The 27,064-nt window shown below is 41.5% G+C and overlaps 1 protein-coding gene across 1 annotated transcript; it reads left to right on the top strand.

Moving 5' to 3' along the window:
* Nucleotides 1-14: 14 nt before the first annotated feature.
* METAP2 (methionyl aminopeptidase 2) lies at nucleotides 15-26,967 on the top strand. The gene is made up of 11 exons (XM_077470260.1): nucleotides 15-209; nucleotides 7,581-7,688; nucleotides 8,059-8,121; nucleotides 11,978-12,080; nucleotides 12,664-12,825; nucleotides 13,155-13,336; nucleotides 13,434-13,528; nucleotides 13,609-13,705; nucleotides 23,150-23,253; nucleotides 23,337-23,452; nucleotides 25,178-26,967. The coding sequence occupies exons 1-11, from the start codon at nucleotides 50-52 to the stop codon at nucleotides 25,428-25,430; spliced, it is 1,443 nt and encodes a 480-aa protein (XP_077326386.1). The 5' UTR covers nucleotides 15-49; the 3' UTR covers nucleotides 25,431-26,967.
* The last annotated feature ends 97 nt before the right edge of the window (nucleotides 26,968-27,064 follow it).

Genomic DNA, 27,064 nt, shown 5'->3' with positions numbered 1-27,064 from the left:
CCACCACACTGAAGTCCCGGAGACTGGCTGCCTTCCTCTCTCTGGTAAGATGGCGGGCGTCGAGGTGCAACGAGAGAGCCCAGGTGTAGAGGAGGAGGAGGAGGGCGAGCGCCATGTGAACGGGGAGCTGGACGAGGACGAGCTGACGGCGGTGGGAGACAGTGCTGCGGGGAAGAAGAAGAGGAAGAAAAAGAAGAAGACCAAAGCGGGTGAGAGGAGGGGGCGCCATGTGTACAGAGCGCTAAGGGCCCCAGTCCCCGTGTGTGCTCAGTGCAGGAGAGTGTGGGAGATCCCCTAGCCTAGTGGGTGATGTGCAGCCCCAGCCATGTGTCTGGCAGGCTACCTCATACATTATTTATGACTTTACCCTCACCCCACACACCTACTTCCCCCATTCTGAATCCTTTACCATATTCCAACAATAATAAATGCATGTTGTCTGCATGTAGCTCATCACAGGAGGCCTAGTCCTGTCAGCAGTGGAAATTGTTCATGCCGTCTCCTCCCAGGGACGGATGATGCCTCATGATGATGCAAAACACATGTGCAGAACAAGATGGCAGCATGGGACCAAGTGAGAGCAGTGGGTTGTTACAGGATGCTGTTGGACTTGCTGGGGGTGTGAGAATGTTTATGGAGCATAACCCAGCAAACTAGGTAAGATGGGGAATGGCGCTAACGCACCATAGCCGAAAGACGGCTATAGCTAGGGTTGCCACCTCATCCTTTTAAACCCAAACATGTACTAATTACTCAGGTTCTGAGGCTAAGTTAAAGGGATTGTAAAGTGAATTATTATTTTATTTTTTTTAAATAACAAACATGTTATCCTTACCTCCACTGTGCAGCTCGTTTTGCAGAGAGTGGCCCCGAACCTGCTCTTCTGGGGTCCCTCGGCGGCTGTCTCGGCTTCCTCCCGCAGGTGCTTCTCACATTCATGCAAGCTCCCTCGCATGGTGAGAAGCATCTGCGGGCCCGCTCCCGTGATACAGCCGCTCGCTGTATCACGCGGCCCCGGCGCTCCGTGTCAGTGGATGTGATTGACAGCAGCGCGAGCCAATGGCTGCGCTGCTTTCCATCCATCCACTCCAGCCAATCAGCGGGCAGGCTGAACGGTGGAAAGGACGTAGGGGGACGAGCGCGGGACTTTCAAGGGGTGAGGTAAGTAAAACGGGGGGGCTGGGGGCGCAGGCAGTGTGAGATGTTTTTTTCACCTTAATGCATAGAATGCATTAAGGTGAAAAAACATTTACCTTTACAACCCCTTTAATGCTGATAAGACACTACGTGAGTTTAATTACCACATTAATCAGCCACAGAACCTGTGTAATATGTGATCGGGTTTAAGGCCCGGTTCACACTATACTACACTACAGTAGTATGACATTCATCATACTTTGCTCAGTCCTACATCCATCCGACTTTCATGAACAGGATACTACTTTGATCCGACTTTTCAGATGGTACAACTTGTCCTTTGACCAATCAAGACTAACACAATGGTAGGGTCTACAGCAGGGGTCAGGAAATAACACAATGTCGCATGCCAAAGTCGGATGGTTAGGACAAGGATCCGACTTTGATCCTACTTCAGTGATAGTCAGTGGGCTGAAGTAGGATCAAAGTAGTACAGGGAGCGTTTTCAAAGTGGGACTGACTTGTCGGACCAGTTAAGACAGCTCTCATAGGCAAACATTGATTTTCACACGTAATGCGACATGAGCTCCCAATGTCGGCACGTTTGTTGTACCAGTGTGAGCCCGGCCTAAGGCTCCATGCACACTGAAGCTCAAAAAAGCTATTTCTGGACGCCAGATTGCTGGCAGAAAACGCTGGTTGAAAAACCTGCTTTTAACAGCGTTTTATACTAGCGTTAATGAGCGTTTTACAGCGTTAGCGTTAATGGGCGTTTTTTATAAAAATACACAGAGGACACTCCAAAAATCCCACAATGCATTGAAAAATAGAATGCCGAACACTAATGAACGAGCGTTAATGAGTGTTTGTCGTTTTTTGCCGCTGAAAACGGCACTTTGAACGCGAATTTCTGGCGTTCAGAAAAAAGCCCATAAACTCCACTGCTCATTAAAGCTGAAAAACGTCCATGTGTGCATGGACACATAGGCTAACATAGAGTGGAGTTTATGGGCTTTTACAAAAAACGCCCAAACTCCAATAAACTGCAGTTTATCAGCTTCAGTGTGCATGGAGCCTTAAGGGATGAGGTGGCAACCCTAGCTCCAGCGCCATCTCACATTGCCAGGAGGGCATCCTCCCATGATCGCATCTGCTGCGGCATGCTGTAATCGATGTGTCCTTGGGACACTGCTGATCACAGATCAGTGTAAAAAGCCAATCACAGCAGCTCTTTACCATGTGATCAGCTGTGTCCAATCACAGTGTAAACAGGATTTGCCAGTAATCAGCATTCTGATAAGCAGCAAATCCACACAGGGGACATCTGCACTGATATTCAGGGCACCGATTATCAGTGCTACTAGCCATTGGTGGCACATATCAGAGCAGTCTCATCAGCGTACATCAATGAAGGAGAAAAATGACTTGTTTATGAAATTTTTTAACAAAATCGAAGAAAAACTTTTTTGTTCCGTCACCTTTTTTGGTCTTTTTCCGTTTGTTTAGCAAGAATTAAAAACCCCAGATTAGTTAAGGACCAGGAGAGGTTGGCTCTCCTGGGCGAATCTCTATCATTGTACGTCGGCCGCTTTAAGACCACTGGGGGGGTGCGCGTGATGCCGATGCGTGTGCCCGCGATGTCCGCCCGCCATCTCCGATCATTCCTGAGACAGAACGGTGATCACCATTCTGTCAGGGGAAGATGGGCAGATCTGTTCCTAGTGATTAGGAACAGCGATCTGTCTGCTCTTCCAGTCACTACACTGTACCCACAGTTAGAAACGCTGCCATAGGGCACACTTAACCCCTTGATCACACCCTAGTGTTAACACCTTCCCTGCCAGTGACATTTATACAGTAATCGGTGGATATTTTTAGCACAGATTGCTGTATAAACGTCATTGGTCAACAACCAAAACAACCCGCAGAGGTGATCAAATAGCACCAAAAGAAAGCACTATTTGTGGGAAAAGAAAGGATGCCAATTTTGTTTGGGTACAGCGTTGTGCACAACCACGCAATTGTCAGTTAAAGCAATGCAATGCTGTATCCTAAAAAATGGTCTGGTCATTAAGGGGGCAAATCCTTTCGGTCCTCAAGTGGTTACATACCACCAAAAGAACACTGTCTAAAAAAAAAAAGTTTGGGTGCAGTGTTGTATGACTGCACGATTGTCATTCAAAGTGTGACTGTGCTAAAAGCTGTAAATTGGCCTGGGGGGGCGGGGGGGGGGGGGGGGTTCGGTGGTGGTGGTGAAGGTGCCCTGTATACAAGTGGTTAAAGCTGACCTCCATGAAAAGTGTAAACCCCACCCACCCTTTCACTGCCTGATCACTGCATTAAAGTGGTTCTCAGGGATGATGTTTTATTTTTTATTTTTATTTTTTTTCCTTTTATGCGTTTTAATTTAAGGTAAAAAACCTTCTGTTTGCAACTGCTCCCCAGCGCCTCCTAATACTCACCTGAGCCCCATCTCGAAACAGCGATGTGCATGAGAGCAGCGGCTCTCTCCTTTCTCATTGGTTCAGACAACCTCTCATGCTGCTGTCAGTCCCAGCAAGTGAGGAGGGAGCTGGGGGTTCAGGGCTTGGGAACTAGAATGTACAAGTGGCTTGCTATGGGGGCACTCTGGGGAAGATTGCAAAGTGGCAGCAGGGGACCCAAGAAGAGAAGGTATGGAGCTGCTCAGTAAAAAACCATTGCAGAGGAAGGGACTCCATTAACCTAGGGCAGAAACCATGGAAGCTGTAAGGACTTGTGGGTCCGGAGTCAGATTTTTGCATCTGGTCTTTGGCCTTTGGTAGTATGCAGCAGCAGATAGTTAGTTGTTGCCACATTGTAGCCTCCATAACATAAAGAAGGGGTCTGTTCAGTGAGGAGGTAAAGTGGAACTACACTACATCTGAATGCCAGAAATGCTATTTAAGTAATTGTTATTATTCAAAGCAAACTCATCCATGCATTATTTTGATGAGAAATCACTTTGAAATCCCCCTGCTAGCATTCTTTTTTTTTTTTTCCTTTAACAAAAGTCCCTCCTAGCATTCCTGGCTGTGGCCATCTTGAGTAAGGGCAGATTAATTTAGCATTTACTTCCTGGCATACATCTGCCCTTAGCTCTGGCATGCAAGCAGGAAGGTGTGTTTAGCTGGTGAAAACCCATCCTGAAGACTCCTGGGATGTATGACATCCTTTGCCTAGGCATGTAAACCCGGAAGCAACTGAAGAAATGTAAAAAACTGTTTAAAACAAGTAAATTTGACATACTTTCCTATCCATTTACTAATGCTTGCAGCATAAGGATTAAAAATAGTCAACATTGATTGAGAGGGTGAAGTTCCGCTTCAAGGCTGGGTCGTTGGATACATTATTTGATGGTACTCTGGAGCTTTAGTTTTAATCGCCTCTGACACTTCCTGGGAATGCTAGAGCAACTGCAGTGCTATATCTTCCCAGCCTGACAGCAGACAAAATCCTGGCAGTGGTCCAGAAAGTCGGCATGAGAAAATTGTCATTGTAGTTCATGCAAGGCTTGCTGTCGGGAAGTTGAGTAATAAAAGGGGAAAAAAAGCTCATTGAGCATCTCGCCTTCATCCCATGCGTCCATGATACGGATGCTAACCTCCCACACTCTGTCCAAAACAAAAACCCTTTTTAACGTATTTCAGCTTTAAAACAATGATTGAATTTTGGGACCTGCTATTGCTGACATGCTGAAGGGGAATCTCACTTGAGAAAGAGTTTTTTTCCTATGAAATGCTATGATTCCTGTCGCCACCTGATCCCGAGTGTCCGTATTCCAGCTGAAGGTTTTATTCTGGTATCTATGCTGGTGTATTGATTGTTTTGTTGTTTGCTGTACTTTTAGCCTGGATCTCCTCCCTATTCAAATGAAAAAAAAAAAAATATATATATATTATTATTATTATTATTTTTTTTTTTTCTAATAATTTGCTTGTAGCTGGAAGTTTTTTCTTTTGTCTGGATAGAGGAACTGGGGAGATCTTGTGCATGCGCTTTAATGTACTGTTATGTCTTTATACGATGCTTCCATTCATAAACATATGAAATTTAAAACGTTAGTTGTTTGGAATACTGCTTATTTATTTTTGGTTTTCCGTTACCTTTCATATACCATATGGAGTGTGTTTTAATATAAATGTGATCCATTAGTAGTATATACAGTGCGTAAAAATATCACAGAATTTAATTAAAAGAACCTTATACCAACAGTTGAGCATGGTGATGGTTCGGGGCTGCTTTGCCATAATTGATGGAACTACGAATTCTGCGCTCTACCAGAAAATCCTAAAGTTGAATGTCTGGTGATCAGTTTTTGACCTCAAGTGCACTTGGGTTATGCAGCAGGACAATGATCTGAAACACACCAGCAAATCCACCTCTGAATGGCTCAAAAAATCTAAATTAAAGTTCTGGAGTGGCCTAGTCAAAGTCCAGACTTAAACCCAACTGAGATGCTGTGGCATGACCTTAAACAGGCCGTTTATGCTGGAAAACCCTCCAGTGTTGCTAAGTTAAAGTGATTGATTGTTAACCTTTGTGGGTTTTTTTTTCCTTAAATAAAAACATCATACTTGCCTCCACTGTGCAACTCGTTTTTCACGGCGCGGCCCCTAATCCTCCTTTTCTGGGGTCCCCTGGCGGCTCGGTTCCTCGCATTGATTAACCCCCTGGGAGAAGTGTTCTCCCTGAGGGTTACCCTGCGGGCGCACTCACGAGCCCATTATTTGCGTCCATAGACACAGAATGCCAGACTCGGCCCCGGGCCCGCGTCATTAGATTTGATTGATAGCAGTGTAAGCCAATGGTTGCGCTGCTATCAATATATCGAATCAAGAACCCTGGGCAGAGAGGAAGAGCGCGTCTCTGCCGCGGGAATTACAAGGCTCTTGATGCATCAAGGTGAAAAAACACAAGGGTTTACAACTCCTTAACTCTTAAACAATTCTAAAAAAAAGTGGGCCAAAATTCCTCCACAGCGATGTGAACGACTCATTGGCAGTTATTGCAAACATTTGATTGCAGTTGTTGCCACCAAGAGCCAACCAGTTATTTGGTTAAGTGGGCAATTACTTTTTCACATGGGGCCAGGCACGGTTGGCCAGTTTTGGTCGCTTACTAAATTAAATCATTTTAAAACTGCATTTTTTATTTACTCGGGTTATCTTTGTGTAAAATTAGTTTGATCTGAATCATTTAAATGTGACAAATATAAAAAAATAAATCAGGAAGGGGCAAATTTTACACAGCACTGTAGGTTTGTTTTTAATAGTAATTATCGGGGGGTGAGGTTGATCTCAGAGTTACTATTCATGCTCCTGTGAAAGCTGTCTAAAGCCCTTGCCCCACTTGCTGCTTATAGGGTTAATTGATGTGAACAGCTGCCCATCTTCATGTACTTGGATGTTTTGCTGAGCTTATTGCAAAGCATCTAATTAGCGTCCTATGCTTAGCTGATACTCAAAGGCACCAAGCTCATGAATACTGCCAAGTATAGATAGGAATCAGACAGCCCTTTAAAAGCCTGTTTACACCAGCCCTTAAAGTTACTAAAACCACAACATCAAAATCAGTCTGTATATGCAGTAAAGCATGCTTGTTATACTCACTGTGGAGCCTAAGGGGTAACTCCTCCTCATTGTGTAAAAAAGCAGTTTGATCCTATGTTTTCTGATCCTCCCCTTCTTTTACCGTCCCCAATCCATCTCTTGATAGAACAGAGCATTTGAGGGCACTCTGCACATGCTCCGTTTTTTTGGTGTGTAGTCCTAGAGAGCTTCTTTTTTTTTTTTTTTGGAAGGGTGCATGTAATCAGCACAGGGCCAATCGGCACTGTCCAGACAGAGGATTAGGGGTCCGGCATTCTCATACCACAATCAGGGAAGGATGAAAACTCCTCCTACAACTAGTGGGTTGAATGAGAAAATGACCAAATTCCCCTATTTACGCTTTGGAGGTGGATGGCAGAACCCTCCCACTGAGCTATTGTATTCTGATTGCGGGGACACTTTCCTATGGTCAGACTACACTGACCAGCAGTGCTGATTGAGCGCAAGAATCAGACAAGGCTTTTGTACAGAAGTTGATCGGTAGATTGGCTTCTGTACAACCACCCTGCCCATACATGGATTAAAGCTCGGCCAGTCCCCGCTGAACCGGCTGAATTTCGATCCATGTATGGGCCAACTTTAGACTTAAGGAGCGTGGGAAGCTGAGAATTTTCAAATGCTCCTGATTGGCTAATGGTTTCACTGGAAAATAGACACAAATATAACTGGGAAATGTACAGCTTCACTGGCTGTATTGTAGCAGTCTTCATCTTTGATCCTTCACAATCTGGGTAACATTAGTTTACAGTAAAATTCAAGCAATAACCATTTCCTCTTGTGAATATCCTTCAATACTTCTGTTCTTTATTTTAGGACAAGAACCCGATAAAGGAGGAGAAGCGGAAGCAGCCCAGATTATAAATGATGTGACAAAACAATTGGAGAAACAAGCACTTGAAAATAAAGATGAAGAGGAGGAAGGTTTGTCCATCTTGTATTATCCGAATGTCTGATTGTTGGAGGGGATAGCAATGTACCAGTCTGACACCCTAGTGGTTTCTATTTTTGTACCAAATCGATGTGCAATCCTTCAATGCATTTGCAGCAGTACATTTTAGCAAACCACAAAGTACCAGTTCTCAAGAATTTAAATAATGCTTTTTAGTCCCCATGCCTGTAACAAAACTGTGTATCCAGTGCAATTAAAACTATAGATCCTGACTGGCATTTATCTGTCTTTGACTGTCTAGTGACACCTGTTAAAAAAAAAAAAAAAAAAAAACTTGTCCCCCTTTTCGCCTAAATTTATACTACATCCAAGTATGTTCTAACTCTCTTCTTCTGTGTTAAGATGGTGATGGTAAAGGAGATGGAGCAGCAGGGAAGAAGAAGAAAAAGAAGAAGAAGAAAGGGGGTAAGCTTGTCTTAAAGTGGATCTAAAAGCAATTCCCAGAATATCTTAACTACATTATTTTTTTAGATTTCATTAAAATAATACCTTTTTTGTTTTCTGTCTTGAAGGTCCTTGTTTAGGAGCTTCTTCTTTCTATGGGATGACAAATGTCTCCCTTTTGTGTCACCCTGCTGCACATACTCCTGGTGAAGGCTAAAATTGGTTGTGCCGACACACATTGGTCTAGCTTTGTCACCATCAGGAGCCTGGTTTAAAGCAGCAATGTGCAATATCCTAGAATGCATTGTGTAGTCAGAAAGTTGTTGAAAGAGGCTGGAGGAGATTAACAGCATTGATATGCTCTGTCTGACCTTTTCTACAAATGTGGTCTAACTTTCTGATTATCTGCTCTTTATAATTTAGGGTGGAAGAAAGTCACAGCTAAAGTCTTTTTTTACACACGTCTTGCCAGATTAACGGGACCTGGTGCTATAAATGTTGGGCATTATCCTCAAAGCCAGTAGTAGGGGCTCCTGATCATGTGGCACTGATTGACTGCACAGTGCTAGTGTCATCAGGAGCCCATCCTACTGGCTTACAAAGTTTAAAATGACAACGTCAAAACCAGACAAGAAAGCAGCTGCAGACGCCCACAAAATTGCACATCCACCACACACTCGTCCAGTCCGATGGTTGAATCAAAGAGGCACTAGTGCAAGTGACTGCAGATGAAGTATAATGTGGTTTAACCACAGTTGGCCAGTCTATGGCTTCAACAGTAGTACAGGGCCAGACGTATTATGGAGTATGAGGGATGGATGGCTGAGTCTGTTGCGGTCAATCAGTGGTGCATTTGCATAGTATAGCCTTAGGTACAGGTAAAGGCTGAATGGAGTCTGCACACTGATATACTGAAGGGAAGCCAAATGGCTAACCTGGCTGTGCAAAGCTGGACTGTAAGCAGGTAGACGGGTGTGGATAGGAACGGTGTGCATGCAGTATCTTGTTAGGAGGCTGGCTACATGTGGTTGAGTTGGTGTTCTATGGACAGTATACAGAAAGTAAGTCAGTGCGATCTCGCCACTCCCCAGCCATGCTGAAAGCTCCTAATGCCCCGTGGACAGAATCCACATGGAGGTAGTCCACCAGAGCACTCTTCGTTTTGTCCTGCTCCATATGTGCAGTGTCAGTCCACAGGTAGATAATGTGGGTGTGGGAGTTTTCAGGGTCTGGTCTAGGAATAGACATCACAAGGGTAATGATGCCATGCTCACATTTTTTGTTTGAACACAAGCTTTTTCAGAGCCAAATATATATCAATATACAGTATGTGAGACAGATGGAGTTTTCTTTTGGTGGTATTGGGTTTTTAATTGTTTGCTAAATGAAAGGAAAAAAGTCCAAACATTAAAAAAAAAAACCCTCTTAATTTTGGTTATAAAATTTTCCAAATAAGTAATTTTTCTTCACTAATGTGCATTGACAAAGCGTCACAGATGAGACACTGATGATCAGTGTAAATGTCCCCTGTTACCTGAAAGCCAGTTATTCACTTTGCTTTCCTCAGTTAGTAACAGCGCTGAGGAAAGGAAATGCTAATACCTGCCATTTGTTTACATGTCAAACGAATTAAAAATTACTGCACTGTCCTATATATGATGTGACTATAATTAGTAAAAATGTAAATGAATATAGAAAAGCATCTGCTTCTTCCTGCGAGATGCACACATCAACAATTTTCAATATCAAGTCGTGCTAATTTCCATAAAGTGTATCCGTGCAGTGAATTAAAACATTTCAACCTTTCTGGAATAAAAATCCTAAATCTATTCAAACTACACAATATAAACAGTCCATTCTTTTGATAGTAGATCTCCTTTGTGAAATTGGCACACAATACACCCGGGAATTGTGATGAAAGATCTGCTTTCCACCTTCGCACACAAAAACTGCTGCTTACCGACTCCAATTGATCTCTTATTACAGGAGATCAAATGCGCTTCTGGCTTAATACCCAGCCCGGACCTTTTATGTATACAGCCAAGATCTCAGCGTCTTCCTAGGTGTTAAACCCTTTACAAAAAAGCTTCCATAGCATAAAATCTTTGGGTTACTTTAATGAATAAAAAAGAATATTGCATGTACATTTGCAAAAATAAATCCATGCAGTTTAAAATACAGAGACGGCTTGCTCTTGATTGCAGCCCGTGGTTCTGGGACTTGCATGTATCGCTGTGATGCCAGCACGTCGCTCCTCCCTCCACGTTTTGTCACACCTGACGTCATCCTGGGGCCGTTACATGTTTGTTTACATGTGATCAGCTGTGATTGATCACATGGTGAAGGGCCAACATCATTGGCTCTTTACCCTGTTCAGTTATGTGCTGTATCCAGGGAACACAGTTCACAACTGGTCTGCGTGCCAAGAATGGGAGGGCGTCAAAATAGCGCTCCTGCCCAGCTGTCATTGTACAATAGGCCAGGCAGGAACCGGTTAAAGGATAAAAAGGGGGGGGGAGAGAGACCATGAGGATAATTTGAAATGCATGGCAGGCCTTCCCATACCATACCTGTGCCTCCAGCCTGCTCATTGGGCAATAAATCTGCATTATCAACATCCCTGGTCATTAGACAGGGCTATCTGATGTAGTGAACTTTTGTGTGCACTGTGGTAGAGGTTGTGTAAGTTACAAGAGTGGCTTTACAGTACTCCTTTGGCAAGTAAAGCCATATACACGTTCCCTATAGTTCCAGCTTAAACAGAATAATTATCCCTTCGGTTTAATGGCTTGTTTTTAAAGAATTGTAAAATCATCATTTTTCATGCTTTTATATTTTTCGGTTAAAAAAAAAGTTTTAGAAAAAAAGCATTACAACCACATAAATGCATTTTTGTGCACATCTGTTTTTCTGCTTTATCTTGTTGATTTTCTTTCCAGCTTCTAAAAGATTTGACAGGATAAGTGTTGGCATGATGGGAATGAAGTGGGAGAATGGAAAAATATAAACAATAGAAAAGAGGTTTTGCTACCTATTTTAGGAAACTTTTTCTGAGCATCCTTCTAGTAAGAAAAAAAAAAAAAAGTAGCCAAATTTTAAAGGGTTAGTTCACCATCACCAAAAAAACTGCCTTTGTGGATGAGGGATGTCTGTAGATTAACTCTGACCAAAATTGAATTATGCCCTTGCTATAGGTGTAGGCCATTTGCTTGCCTCATGACGCATGGCTTGAAAACTCCCAGGACGTTGCTAGTATGTTGCTAAGCAAGGCCTAGTTATTACTGTTAACCATCACAGGAGTGGGCTTTTTTCGCTGATTCAATCCTCCTGACATCTGCTTTCTCTCTTCTGGTGCAGTGGCTCTGAGCTCAGCATTTGAAAGGTCACTCCTGTGATGGGGGAAGGAGAACGGTAGAAGCTGGGCCTCTTCTAGGCCCCTTTCGCACTGCCGCAACTTGAATGGTTTTACTGTGATGTTGATGCAATTTTGCCGTGATTATGACATGATTTCAGGCTATGTCTGGGGACCTCAACTCACATCAAAGTAGTACAGGGACTACTTTTGAAGTAGGTGCGACTTGAAGCTGTACAGATATGAATGGCTATCATTGGGAATCATGGGGTACAACTTGTCATGCGATTGTCAAGTCGCAGGTGTGAAAGGGGCCTTAGTGTCCTTCGGGCCTGGGCACAGTGTATTTTACATAAGTAATGATGACACAATAAAATCCTTTATTTTAAAAGTAAGCCATTATCGGCAGTTTTACTGCCCATGGAGAAAGGAGCTATGAGCACAAAGTGTTCAGGATCCTGGGGTTCTTGTTTAATTGCATGTTTTGATAAATTAGTTCTGATTATTATCTTGATTTTCTTGCAGCCAAATCGCAAACAGATCCACCTTCTATTCCTATTTGTGAGCTGTTTTCAAGTGGTGTTTTCCCAAAAGGACAGGAGTGTGAATATCCAGCAACCCAAGATGGGTATGTATATCATAACCTGAAAGGTTCTGAACTTTTATACGTTGTGCTTTAATGGTTATTTAAAAAAAAAAAAAAGCAGCTGTCCAGTCATATAGATGACTGTTCCTGCAAGTTAATATCTGGCTTTCTATGTATTTTTGAAGTTTTGCACTTTGCTAGTGAGGGATGGAATACCATTTAGACAGAACACTTTTTATTAAACCAATTTTAGGATATGGCAGACATTCTCCAGTGGGTTGCAAAACAAGATATGCTTACTGTGATGGTATATTGAGCTTTAAAACTGTACTCCAATCAAAATTTTCATTTTAGATAGAGAGGAAAAAGATTGGTACCTCTGTTGGATTTTGCCATTTTTGTTCATACCCTTTCCTATTTCCTTAAGTGGTAGGGCCAATAAAATCCTGACACAAATTTTACCTTTTTCCTCATTCAAAAAAATAAAAAATAGCTGCAGTTAGGCTTTATGTGGTCTGTCATCCAACCATTTCTGCTTTGCTATAATTGCCGATGAAAAGCTACCATTTTATGTCATTTTCTAGGTTTAAGTATGCATTCATGAATATATTTGAATATTTCTCAGACGGTCTGCCGCTTGGAGGACAACCAGTGAAGAGAAGAAAGCGCTGGACCAGGCCAGTGAGGAAATGTGGCTTGATTTTAGACAGGCTGCTGAAGCTCATAGACAAGTGAGGAAGTATGTTATGAGCTGGATAAAGCCAGGAATGACCATGATTGAAATCTGGTAAGCTTTTAGTTTGGCATGTTCTGGATCCACATAAAATAGGCAGATTGAAAACGTTGGTGAAAGGATCTCTTGGCATATAAATTATAGATGTCAGAGAAATCTATATTATTATTATTATTATTATTATTATTATTATTATTATTATTATTATATATTTTTTTTTTTTTTAAACTCCAATTTTTGTAGGTATTCTATACACACTGAGCAACTGTATACCACATGCTAAAACATATCCTTGTAAAACCAATCTTGCTTGTTGTAATGCTGTAACTGGAAAAGCTGATTAGTAGAAATGTTGCTAATGCATTTTTTTTTTTTTTTTTCAGTGAAAAACTGGAGGACTGCTCTCGCAAGCTTATTAAGGAAAATGGACTGTATGCTGGGCTTGCTTTTCCTACAGGCTGTTCCTTGAATAACTGTGCAGCTCACTACACTCCCAATGCTGGGGATCCCACAGTGTTGCAGTATGATGATGTTTGCAAAATAGATTTTGGAACACATATCAATGGTAAGGTGCTCTGATTCATATTTATATAGGCACAGTAATTAAGAAGCCCATAGTGAGTAAAAATGTTACATTTCTTTTTTGGCTTTTCTCATGTCAGGCCGTATAATTGACTGTGCTTTCACAGTCACATTCAATTCAAAGTATGACAAGTTGCTGGAAGCCGTCAAAGATGCTACAAACACTGGAGTACGGGTATGTTTCATAAATGCCTTGAATTTTTAATCTCCAGGATGTGTAATCAGTTTCTGATTTCTTTGATTTGCCACCTTCAGTGTTCCGGTATTGATGTTCGCCTTTGCGATGTTGGTGAAGCAATCCAGGAAGTTATGGAATCGTATGAGGTTGAAATTGATGGCAAAACGTATCAAGGTATGCTTGACATTCATTTATCGCTGACGTAAATTAGGTTGCAATATGCCTTTTAAAGCCTGCTTATTTTTACCTCTAAATTTTTATTACATTTTCAGCATAAGTACAGTGGATAACAAGTAGTTCTAATAGCATAACATAGGCAATAGTAGGGGAATTCTGTTAAAATAAGTATGGCCAAAAAAGACATATTTCTTTGTGGGTCACAGGTCTGCACCTAAGTTTGCTCTTTTGTGACCCAGAGCCAGCTGGCAGTGGGCTGTCGGGGCAGAGCTGCTTCAGGCTCTGGAAAGATCCCAATTGTTTTGCAGGGATCCACCCAGCTGCCTGATTGGTTAACTGTCTGTGTGCTGGTGGGAGCTGAAGCCAACTGTGTCCACCTCCTCTCCTGTTTGGTGCTGCAGGAGTAAGGCAGAGAGCAGTGACTGACAAACACTGCTCTTCACTTCGAGCAGACTGAAACTTGAGCCATCAGCTGTCATGTGATCACTAAGTTCTCGTTCTTGGAGCCAACGTGAAACCGCTGAAGCCTCACACCAATGCTGTATATGTGTTTTGTTTTCTTGAAACTCTAAACTTCACCTTTTTAAGATCACGTGCATCTTGTGAGTCCCAGTTTTGTCCAGTGGGTACAAGTTTGTGTCATACAATAAGTGAGACTGCAGCTATATTTGAATACAAGATAAGTGCAAACTAGAAAAAATGGTGCACTGTCCCTTTTTAAATCATTGACCACTGGGCACTTTAACCCCCTTCCTAATCAGACCAATTTTAAGCTTTCGGTGCTCTCACACTTTGTATGATAGTTACTCAGTCATGCAACACTGTACCTATATGAAATGTTTGTCCTTTTTTCACACATATAGAGCTTTCTTTTGATGGCATTTAATCACCGCTGGTTTTTTTTATTTTTTTGCGCTATAAATCAAAAAAGACTGAAAATTCGGTAAAAAAAAAAAGTTTGTTAAAATTTATGGCAGAGTATTGGCACAGAGTAGCGCTGTGGGCACTACACATCCAGCCCACATCGCTGCTGCCGTCTCTCCCCTCGCACCCTACCAATCGGTACAGAGGGCAGGGAGGAAACAACGTCATGACATGACGCCGGTTTGTTTATAAATGATCGCTCCGTCACTTGGCGGAGCGATCACATGGTAAACGGCCACTACCGGCGGTCACGGATGTCTGCGGGAGAGCAAGATTATGGGAGGATGTCCATGGACACCCTCCCAAAAAAACACGACCACACTGTAGCCGTCTTTAGGCTATGGCCCGGTTGGGAAGTGGTTAAAGTACTAAATGTGCTTAAATGTCCAACTGGCAATATTCAGTTAGTAAAATCATAAAATGCTTTATTGATCCATGAGTTTCTGCAAGATGGCAGTTTGTTTAATGTGTTATTGCATAAGAAGTACTTATGATGTTACTAATTGAATCTTAAAGTGGTTGTAAACTCTGTTACACCACTTGGACCTACAGGTAAGCCTATATGGCTTACCTGTAGGTACTGTAAATATCTCCTAAACCTGCACCGTTTATTCACTATATGCACAGCTGCCGAATTCATTGGCGCATAAGCACTGAGGAAATGGCCGCTGGTGACGTTTCTTGAATGGCCGTGCCGGGACCGGCGGCTTCACGCTCGTGTGGGAGTGACATAATCGCGGCTCTGGCCAATCGGTGTTGGAGCACGCGAACCCGGAAGTAACTCCAGTGGAAGATGCTGGTCGTGGGAGCGGAGTGCAGGGCATCGTTCTAAGGTAAGTATTTCATAATGAGCTAGTGTGCGACGCATACTAGCTCATTTTGCCTGTCCTTTTTTTTTTTTTTTTAATGTTAGGTTTACAGCCTCTTTGTCAGTTGGTTTATAATATATAAGCACCTTTAGCACTTTGATACTTTGATTTAAAAGGACAGTGCATCATTTGTTTTTCAGGTGTGTATCTACAGAAAATAGTAACCAGAAAAAAAAAAAAGTTTGCAAGGAGTAGAATTAGAGGAATGTAGGCTGTCAGATGAAATTGTATGGGTGTATGGGTTCAATTGTATTGAACCATTATGAATTTTTGTGGGAGTCTAGTGAGTTTATTATTAAGGAACAGGTCAGTACACTGTTTAACTTCTGAAGATTGTACTACTGGCAGCAAAACAAACTAAAGCTTTGAAGAAAAAATCCATACAAAGGCCAGTTTAAATTGGGATTTAATGTGGAAGGGAGGTGTGTTTTTTTTTTTTTTTTTTTTTTAAGTGAAGGAGCGCAAACCAGGGGTCTCTTGAAGGAGAAAGTGAAAAGGGCATACATTATTGAATTCCAGGCATGTTATATTTTTTAAATCGTTATATTGTTCCAGCTTGAACCAATGTAACTATGTATATACACCATACCTTGCCGATGCTCCTAAAAGCTGGAAGTCGCTGAAGTAGGCACCCCCACTTGTTCACTTGCTTTCAGGGTCCTGTGCTGAGCGGATAGGCCTTATTTATTATTATACAGGTTTTATATAGCGGCAACAGTTTGCGCGTCGCTTTACAACATGAGGGCAGACATTAGTTACATTACAATTTGGTACAAGAGGAATCAGAAGGCCCTGCTCGTTAGAGCTTACAATCTAAAAATTATGAATACAGGAGGCTGGCTGCTCAGAATGGGATGTGTATATAGAAAATACTTTGCATTTTCTCAATGACTTGTGGCGGGGCAGTGACTTGTTCAATCAGAACAATACTTTAAAGAAAAAAGCATTCTTTAAATGGTGCCTGTGCTGAACGGCTGACCTCCTGTATTCAGAATGCATTGGGCCTCATGGGACCTGGAAACAAGTGGAGCTCACTGGAGTAGAGTTGTCTACTTCAGTGATATTCAGCTTCCAGGGGATAGGCCAGGTATGGCATATGCATAGTTACATTGGTCCAAGCTTTAAACTTCTTATTGAATACTCTGTTGGATTATAACTTTTTATGTAATGAAAACAGGCTTTATACCTAATCTACAGCCATAAGCATTTGATGTACTTTTTTGGAATATATGGTTGCTTTTGGATATGGATACCGGATCATTCTCTCCAGAACTAATACCTTTTGATTGTTTTGAATAGCGCTATTTGTGGGCAGACATGGAAAAGTTTTAGATTTGCCCTATTTTCTTGAAGTGGGTACAAAATCTTTTCAGACTTCTGAAAGTAAAAAGTGTGCTACAGTGGATATAAAAAGTCTACACACCCCTGTAATGTAAATGTAAGGTTTCTGTCATGTAGAAAAATAAGACAAAGATAAATAATTTCAGAACTTTTTCCACCTTTTTAATGTGACCTGTAAACTGTACAACTCAATTGAAAAACAAACTGAAATCTTTTAGGGGGGGAGTAAAAAAAAACAATAATTTGCACACCCTCTTATAACTGGGGATGTTCAGAATTAAGCAATCACATCCAAACTCATGGTAAATAGTAGTCGGTGCACCCCTAATGAGAGTGCAATAACTGGAAAACTCATGGATCACAGGCCTGATTAAAAGGAGAAGTCCAGCCTGAGCTTGTTTAGCTGGGCTTCTCCTATGGGTCACAGGAGTGCAATTTTTGTTTTGCACTCCTGTGACCCATTTTTAGCAGAGAGCCGGCTGAAGTCCGCTGTCTGGTGTCACAGAAATCAATCCAGGCACCGTGTCATCATGACAAAGTCTGGATCCACCAGGTGCCTGGACTGATACCAGTCTCAGACTCTCGGCGAGCCGCTGAGAGCCTGAGACTGCTTCTCCCCACCCCTCCACAGCTCAGCGCTCCAGTTAGCACGGGGGGGGGGGGGGGGCAGAACAGAGAGCTACTGATTTGACAATCATCAGCTCTCTGCTTGGGGAGCTGTGAGAACCGAGCCATCAGCCGTGTTCGTTCGCTCGGTTCTCAGTGCAGAGGCGATGGGGGACAGATGCAGCATCGGACTGATGCTGCATCCACCTAGGTAAAAAAAATAAAATAAAAAAACAGCCTTTTTACACAATGCAGAGGATTAACTCTCTAGATTCCGCAGTGAGTATAACAAGCATACAGACTCATTTTACTGTTGTGGGTTTAGTAACACTGACTCTATTGAAGGCTTTGAAGCTCATTAAATTGGTTACAAGCTTTATAAAAAGGCAGAAACCTATGCATAAAGTATAAAAAAAAAAAATGGACATAAACCATATACAGTGGCTACAAAGTCTTCACACCCCTGTTAAAATGTCAGGTTTTTGTGATGTAAAAAAAGACAAAAGATTAATCATTTCGGAACGTTTTCCACCCATAAACTGGACAAATGAAAAAACTAAAATATGGTTGTTTAAGTGTGCACACCCTTAAACTAATACTTTCTTAAAGCACCTTTTGATTACTTTTTGTTACAGTACTCAGTCTTTTTGGGTATGAGTCCATCAGCATGGCACATCTTGACTTGGCAATATTTGCCCACTCTTTGCAAAAAAACACTCCAAATCTGTCAGATTGTGAGGGCATCTCCTGTGCACAGCCCTCTTCAGACAACCCTGCAGATTTTCAATCGGATTCGGTCTGGGCCATTCCAAAACTTGAATGTTCTTCTGGTGAAGCCATTCCTTTGTTGATTTGGATTTATACTTTGGGTTGTTTTGTCATGCTGAAAGATGAAGTTTCTCTTCAAGTTCAGCTTTCTAGCAGAAGACTGAAGGTTTTGTTCCAATATTGACTGGTATTTGGAACTGTCCATAATTCCATCTACCTTGACTAGGGCCCCTGTTCCAGCTAAAGAAAAATAGCTCCAAAGCATGATGCTGCCACCACCATGCTTCACGGTGGGTATGGTGTTATTTTAGAGATGAGCAGTGTTTGTACCAAACATATATCTTTTGGAATTATGGCTAAAAAGTTCAACCTTGGTTTCATCAGACCATGAGACATTTTCCTGCATGATTTTGGAAGATGTGTTTTTGCAAAACGTTGCCGGGCTTGGATGTTTTTCTACATAAGAAAAAAATTCCATCTTGCCAGTCTACCCTATAGCCCAGACATATGACAAATACAGTAGATTGTTACATGTACCACAAAGCCAGTACTTGCCAGATATTCCTGCAGCTCCTTTAATGTTACTGTAGGCCTCTTGGTAGCCTCCTGGACCAGTTTTCTCATCTTTGCATTAATTTTGGGAGGACGTCACTTTTTTTGTAATGTCACTGTTGTCATATTTTCTCCACTTGATCATGACTGTGTTCCACGGTGTAGCTAATGCTTTGGAAATTCGTTTGTACCCTTCTTCTGACTGATACCGTTTTAAGAGATCCCTCTGGTGCTTTGGAAGCTTCTCTATTCCTCCCCTCCTTCCACTGACTCCTAATAATTTATTGATAACACAGTCTATGGAGTCAGGCTGCACATAATCAGTTTGGTGTGTATTGCGAGCAAAGTTTATATATTTCTTAGGAGGATGCATGTGATCAACACAGGGCCAATCGGCACTGTACAGATAGAGGGTCAGGGGCCTTGCAGTTTCATAGTTCAGTCAGAAAACTCCTCCTACAAGCTTTAACCAGTGCTTGTGTGGACACTGAAAAAAGTCACAAGACTGCTATATACTGCTGAGAAAGTATGTAGCAGTTATTATATTTACTTAAATAATTTAATTTCCATGTTCTGTGTACTGTGGGAGACCAGATATTGTGACAGCAGGGCCCTGGGTTTAGTAACACTCTAACCACTTGCACACAGGGCACTTGCACCCCCTTCCTGCCCAGGCCATTTTTCAGCTTTCAGCGCTGTTGCACTTTGACAATTGCGTGGTCATGCTACACTGTACCCAGATCACATTTTTATCATTTTCTTCACACAAATAGAACTTTATTTTGGCAGCATTTAATCACTGTCCTTTTTTTCTTGTTTTTTTTTTTTTTTCTTTTTTTTCCTAAAAAAAAAAAAAAAAAAAGTTTTTTACTTGGTTACAAAATCTGCTACAAAAACTAATATTTTTTTTTCTTCTTCACTGATGTGCACTGGTGGGTGGCATTGATGGACAGCAGTGATAGGTGGCACTGATAGCCAGCACTGACTGGCATCGCTAATGGACACTGTTGGTGCTATATTGTAATCCGGGCACTGATTAGTGCCCTGATTACATGCCTAGATGTTCCCCTGCATGGAGATGCCGCTGATCGGCTCTCCTCGCCACACACTGTCGGTGTGAAGCAAGGAGGAGCGATTACCGGCATCTCTGCGGCTCTTTAGAGAGATTGTGTTGCTAGGACATGGCACGGCCACAATCGCTGTGCTGCGCGGCCGTCCTGGGACACCGTCAAATGACGGCGTCGTTAGACGGTGGGTGGGCGGCAACTGATTAAAGAACCTATTATCAAAACTGAATATAAAAATAAAAAATAATCACGTTGGCATCTCCTCCTAGCCACTAGTAGTGTGCAGGATGGTTTCCAGTCACTGTTCTCTCTGAAATAGTCTTAAAACAAAACCAGGGTGCGCATTCCTATGCAGCAAAAGGCCACTGGGATAAAAGCTAACTGATTATATTAAAACGTATCCATCAAATAGCTGTTCATGTATTTGACTAATATGGAATGGGAATTCCCTCATTTTTGTATCAATAAATCTCTTGGCATATCCAGTTCATATAGTCTGGTCTGGAAGTGTTTGTCTCTGAAACTGCTCTAGGGCTATTGTTTAGTATCAGAGGCATAATCCGAGGGAGCACCACAATGTGCCCCATCCATGTACTAGAAAGGGCTCTATTCTCACAGGTAGCGAATACTGAAGTGCTCAATTGCCTAGAGCCCAACACATCAACTGTTCCAACCTCTGCCCAAACTGCACTATTGCTTGCTTCCCTCCCGTGAATAAGATCAGAGCTGCTTTACCTTAGAGCAGGGGTCTCAAACTGGCGGCCCTCCAGCTGTTGCGAAACTACAATTCCCATCATGCTTCTGCCTATGGGAGTCATGTTTGTAACTGCCAGCCTTGCAATGCCTCATGGGACTTGTAGTTTAGCAACAGCTGGAGGGCCGCCTGTTTGAGACCCCTGCCTTAGAGGAATATTCGCCCCTCAAAGAAACAATGTGTCTATCGGGTCTAACCAAAACTTAGTGACATAAAAAAAGGAAAAAAAACAAACACATGTTTTCACTGTCTATTGGAGAGCTTCGTCAGGGATGCATAATGTCACAATGTGTTCTTTCTTCTGTTTGACATTTTAATTGATATATCTGTTCCTTTTTTAAATGTAGCGAGCAGTGGTCCTGAGACCAGCCAAGTTTTAACCAATAAAAAAATGAATAATTTGAAGCCTCCATATATAGAATTTTATAACCATGGTTGATTCAGAGGAAGCCCAAAACCCTTATTTAGCATAGTTAGCGTAGAAATAACATGATGCATGTATATCGGCCTCATCTGGTGATGAAAGAAGGAATTTTGAGGATGGTATGCACATCTGCTTCTTGGTTAATTCCTCATGGAGACAAACAATACATCTGAAAAAAATCAAAACTTTTCTTGGGTGCATAGTTTTAGTCTTCACCCCAGGCCTTTGTTTTCTGATCCATCCCTTCCCCTTTGCCGGGGATATATTGGGAGGAGAGGAGAAAGAAGCCTATGCTCTGTCTAGGTTCACCCACTCATGTGTAGAAGGTTCTAATGGTGGGGCCTATATATTGTATATGACATGGGAGGAGGAGCAGATAAGAAATTCCTTGACAGTGTAGTTATGATTCTTCAGCACCTCTGAATCCGTTGTGTTTTTTTTTTGTTTTTGTTTTTTTACGTTGAATCACCGGTATTGTCGACTGACTGAAACTAAGGTTGAGTGTCTGTCTCTCACTTTTTTTTCCCATTCAGTCTTTTTAAAACTATCAACTCACTATTTGTTTTTGTTGTGTGTGTTTTTTTTTTTTTTTTTCGGTTCAAACCTGCGAGTTGAACAGAAAAAACTGTCGGCTCCGGTCGAAGCCGCTGTACTAACCATGCAGGGTTAGTTCAGCGATCTCCCCCTGTTGAGCTGTTGTGTCCTGACAGGGGCACTGCCCCCGCCAGAACACTCCAATCAGCATTCTCTGCCATTGGCGGAGAGTGCTATTTGGGAGTCAGTCGAATGCTGGTTTTCCAGTATGCACATCCGACAGAAACCAACTAAACAGACATACCCATGGGCTGAATGTTGGTGTGTTTGTTTTTTTTGGGGTTTTTATACTGGCCGTTGCCCCCTGACATTTGGCCCATGTGTACCTGGCTTTAGTTCCATTTTCATAGCTCTTACTGTAAAGAAACCTTTCTGTATCCTGTGTTCTTCCAGATGCAAAGTTTGCCACTTTGTCCTTTGTGATGACCTTAAAGTGTTTGTAAACTCTCCCCCACAACTTTGTTCCATGTAAATCAGCATAAAAAACCCTAATGAACACTGCAGTTAGTATTGCTGTAATCCTTTTTGTTCTTTAGGATGACGTGACTGAGCATGTCCAGATCTCCCCTGGTTTACGGCACCCTGTGTGTACTTGTCTTATCAGGACTTCCTAAGGCACATCACTGAAATCCCAGCAGGCTGAGAGCTTCCTCCTACACCCCATGTGACATCACATGCAGTGTAAAGCAGGGCATGGGACAACATTACTGCAGTCTTATCAGCTGAAGCTGATAAGACTGAAACAGGCAAACCCTAGATAATCGACACAAGTAAATACTATGAAATAAAACAAGTCCGCTATGAACAGGGAAGCAGGGTTGCCATGGAAACATTGGATTGAGAAGGAGGCTTGGTTAACAGTACAGGAAGTGCTCAATGTAAGGGCAGAAAGGCACTCCACTGTGGACTCAGAAAACAATACTTAAGATGGTGCTGCCTAACCCCCTGGAAACAAGCTTTTTAAAGTTTCTTTAAACAGTAAGTAATATGTGATTTGGGCTGGATTACAGTGGCTATAGTTTAATAGCTTACTATAATGGACTAAAGGAAAAGAAGCATCAGTGGGAGAGTTTACTTCCTCTTTAAAGTGAACCTCTTTGCATCAAGTTCACCATATAGACCGTTTTATGTATTTATACAAGTGATCTGCATCCCTCCTAAATGGCTGTTTTTAATACAAGAAATGATTTTGTTTGATTTATTAACTGCAGCTTGACATTGCTGCTGTTAAGTTATCTATGAAGACACCCGGAGATCAGATTCTCAGTTGAGTGTATGATGCATGCATGTGTTTATCTCCTGCATAACTTCACATTTTATTAATATTAAACCTCATTTGTCATATGGTTGTCCAATCAAATGGTGCACTTGGGGGGATCATTTTTGCTGCACTGTAACGCATTATGGGCATGGGATTTGTATACCCTTGTACAATACTTTTTTTTTTTTTTTTTTTTTTTTTTAAATTTCCCCTCTCTTAAAGTTGGGATAGAGTGTGTATTGGTTCTGTTTAACTTTTTGTAATGTGACTTTTCTTTTAAGTGAAACCGATTCGAAATCTGAATGGTCATTCTATTGGCCCTTATAGAATACATGGTGGAAAAACTGTGCCCATTGTGAAAGGTGGTGAAGCAACACGAATGGAGGTACATGTTGCAGTTGATGGAATTTTTTATTTCTGCTCATTTATAGTATGTTGAAATGGAAATGACAAAAACTCTTATTTCAGGAGGGTGAAGTGTATGCAATAGAGACCTTCGGGAGCACCGGGAAGGGAGTGGTTCATGATGACATGGAATGTTCTCACTACATGAAAAACTTTGATGTTGGGCATGTGCCAATTAGGTAGGAGACTCTTCTGAATTTTTATGTTCAAATTGGTACTGCTGTACAGCAGTATTTTAATGTTTTGTATTTTCTTTACGTCTTTTGTAGTCTTCCAAATCTGTGTTACCGGTGTTTGTGTATTAAATGCAATGAACAAATCTTTTACCTTATGTGGGGAAAGGCTAACGTGCTTGCACTCGAGGATGCATGCTTGCTGTTAACAGTAAACACCATTACTCGAGCGTGTGCCCTTGCTGAGACCACATGTTTAGAAGGATGTGTTGCTTTTTCCCCACTGCTAATAAATATATAAATATATATATATATATATATATATATATATATATATATATATATATATATATATATATATATATATTCTCTATAGCAGTTTAGGCAAAAAGGGGGAAGAGTTTTTCCCAACATTTAAAAGTTCACATAGACCCCTCACCCCCCAGAGTCACAACCTTCTCTGGTGCTTACATCCAAATGCTGGCATTGCCTATGCAGTGAGCCTTCACACTTGTAAGGTAAGTCCCTGGTGACTTTTCAAAGATATGTGGAGGCAGCACTGAAAAGATGGGGACAAAGGGGTTCCCAGTGAGGTGAGTTTCTCTTTTATGTAGAAGGTAAATTATTCCAGGCGCTTCCACAGGCTATGAGTTTAGTCTGGGAGACAATTTGGATATAGGATAAGTGCTTCGTAAAGTATTACAAAAAGGAAAGGTGTAGAATTATTTGACCGAACTGGGTTATGTTAAAGGCCAAGTTCACCTTTTTTCAAGCAGAATTTCACTTTTCATAATAGAAGCCTTTTCTAACATCTCTTCTGCCCAATGTGCTCATTTCCTACTTGCCAAGACCATGGCAGCTTTAAATCTTCACACTTTTTTTCAAAAGTTCAATAGATGCATTGTAATCACTGTCTTCCTGTACCATTATGTGACCAACTTGGGAAACTTCATATCTCATAATGCACTGCCTTACTGCAGCACAGAATAGGGCGTGTTTTACTTCTCTGGAACATGCCTTCCTTATTGCTGGTTTTAGAAAGCACTTCAACACTGGGCTGAACTAAGGTAGTGGAGAGGTGGAAGGGAGCAGTCTCCTGGAGGAAGAGGGCAAGAGCACAGTTTGAGAAAGTTATTCAGCGGCTGACCTCATCACAACCATCTACTAATGGCTCTGACATCCTGCAGGATGGATACCAGGAAGACATGTAGATTTATATAGAAGGGAGCAATGCCTGTTCCAGAATTTGGGGACAGTGTGGGTTTTTTTTTTTTTTTTTTGTGTATGTGCGCAACAAAGGTACCTTAATGATATATTGGAACATAGGGAAGCTGTACTTTAGAGAGAAAAGTGAGCTTGGCCTTTAACCCCTTTTGCACCGGTGCCTCCCGGCCCTTTAAGATGTTTCAGATGCTGGGGGTGAGGTTTATGATCATCTGACTGCCATGATTGGCTGTGACAGCTGTTACATGATCAGAATGCTCTCATCTGTGTGCTTGTCGGTAACGCACAGCGCACCCACTCGGCACAGCTGCATTTACCCCAATTCACGCAAATATGTGACCACTCGGCACAAAGGCCCACCTGCCAAGAGGCTGCATATTTGAATGAGGCCGGCGCCAACGGGTTAAGAACATAAGTTGATCTTTATTATCCTGCTATAGTGGTGAGCTTCATTCCAGCTGTTCAGTGTTTTACTTTTTTTTTTATTGTTTTTTTTTTCCCTTTCAGACTTCCAAGAGCTAAACACTTGTTAAATGTCATCAATGAAAACTTTGGCACTCTTGCTTTTTGTCGCCGGTGGCTGGATCGCCTTGGGGAGAGTAAATACCTGATGGCACTAAAGAACCTGTGTGATTTGGGTATCGTGGACCCCTACCCACCCCTCTGTGATATCAAAGGCTCCTATACAGCACAGTTTGAACATACCATTCTATTGCGCCCAACCTGCAAGGAAGTTGTGAGCCGAGGAGATGACTATTAAAGCTGATGTTGAATTTGGTGCTGCCTGTTTCTAAATACTTCTGTGGAAGTATATTGTAAGCGTTATTTGGAGAAGTGATTTCCTAATGTCCGCACCTCAAATTGGAATAAATGTGGATTAAAGACATGGCTTTACTAACATTTGGCAAGGCTAACTTTCAGAGCGTTTAAAAACCTGAGTATTTCTTCAGCTAATTGGTTCAGGGAAATGTTAACTATGCTAAATTTTATGTTTAAGATATTTTGCATTTGAAATATTTATATTCAGATATATTGGCACAAGTTTCTTGAACTTGTCTCTGCAGATACTAGCATTGCATTTTAACTCCCTGGAAGCTTTTCCTTGTTCTTCTTCTCTTTTTTTTTTTTTTTTTTTTTAAAAGCAAAAAGAAAAAAAATAATAAATTTCAATTTTTGAATTCGAAATCCTCCATTTACAAAGGAGTCGAGTTCTCCTTTGCTGATTTGCTGTGTGTAGGTTGACCAGGCTCTCATCTAGGTTTAATGCAGGCATTTGCAGTGTGACTCCAGAATCTATACAATGTAAATAATTGTGACTAATTGGTTTTCAACATTCTTTGTTCTAGTGACATGTGCAACACCATATTTTCAGATCACATGGGTGTAACAAATGTACCAGTTTATTTGCAACATTTATCACATCATACAATCCTGCACCTTTCATTTGCCTCAGATGTTTTTAAAGGAAAAGTATAAGTTAGACTTACTTATTTAGGCTGTTCTTTTAGATTTTAAATATAATTTGTTCCTGAAAATATTATTTGAACGACTATTTTAGGGGTTTGTTTATACATGTTTTCACGTAACTTTCCCACTTCAATTAGGAAAAAAAATTTAATTTGGAAAATGTGTCAATCCCATTGTGTTCCTAAATTTCAGGACTAAAAGAACTGACTCACTATAATGATGTACTGACTGAATTTGTCGAAGTTTTAAAAGGTGGAGTATCAGGGATAAGATGTTATGTGACTTGCATATTGTATATGCACTTATTATAGACTTTGCATAATTATACCTTCTTATGAGGATGGCTGACAAAAAAACCTGCTACTTTGGCCAATCACCCCTAGGCTCTATGTTGGAAAATCAATATCTTTCTCCATACCTTGGTGTATGTTTGTAAGGGGCAGTTTATGATCAGGAAAAGCTGTATTCAGTCATCCAATTTTATACTATTTTCAGGAGCTATTGTTTAGTACAGCCTTGATAAACCAGGGTGCCTTGGCAAAATGCCTAAAAATTACCCAAAAATTGTATACAAGCCTGCCTTTTAGTTGCACAATGCCACAGGTATTCATTGTGCACCATTACAGCTTTCTAGCTGTTGACACCCTAACATCTAATGATATCAGTTGATAAGGATATCTGGCACCTGCATAGCATCCTTGTTTGATGCTCTCTGTCAGCACTGGGATCACATTAGCTGAATGTGGGGGAAGAGAAACACTGGAATACTAGTCAGTACTAGTGTGCACAGGTGTATTTGCTTTGGAAGAATAAACCACCTCTAAAGAGTGTCCTATGTGTGTGGATTTTGCTGCGGTATGTGAACCTATTTGTTTCATATTTTAGAATGGTGTGCTGTGAGATTAAAGTTTCACACAAGGTATGCAC

Source organism: Lithobates pipiens, unplaced genomic scaffold, assembly GCF_037356315.1.
Source record: "Lithobates pipiens isolate NorthernLeopardFrog02 unplaced genomic scaffold, aLitPip1_a1.2 Scaffold_8, whole genome shotgun sequence".
NCBI lineage: Eukaryota > Metazoa > Chordata > Amphibia > Anura > Ranidae > Lithobates > Lithobates pipiens.
This window is presented reverse-complemented; position numbering and strand designations above follow the sequence as displayed.

Bases quoted from the DNA above. Each gene is read 5' to 3' on its own strand.
- METAP2 (XM_077470260.1), top strand. From the start codon at position 50: ATGGCGGGCGTCGAGGTGCAACGAGAGAGCCCAGGTGTAGAGGAGGAG. The intron at 210-7,580 runs GTGAGAGGAGGG...TCTTTATTTTAG, and splicing joins AAAGAAGAAGACCAAAGCGG to GACAAGAACCCGATAAAGGA. The intron at 13,337-13,433 runs GTAAGGTGCTCT...TTCTCATGTCAG, and splicing joins TTTTGGAACACATATCAATG to GCCGTATAATTGACTGTGCT.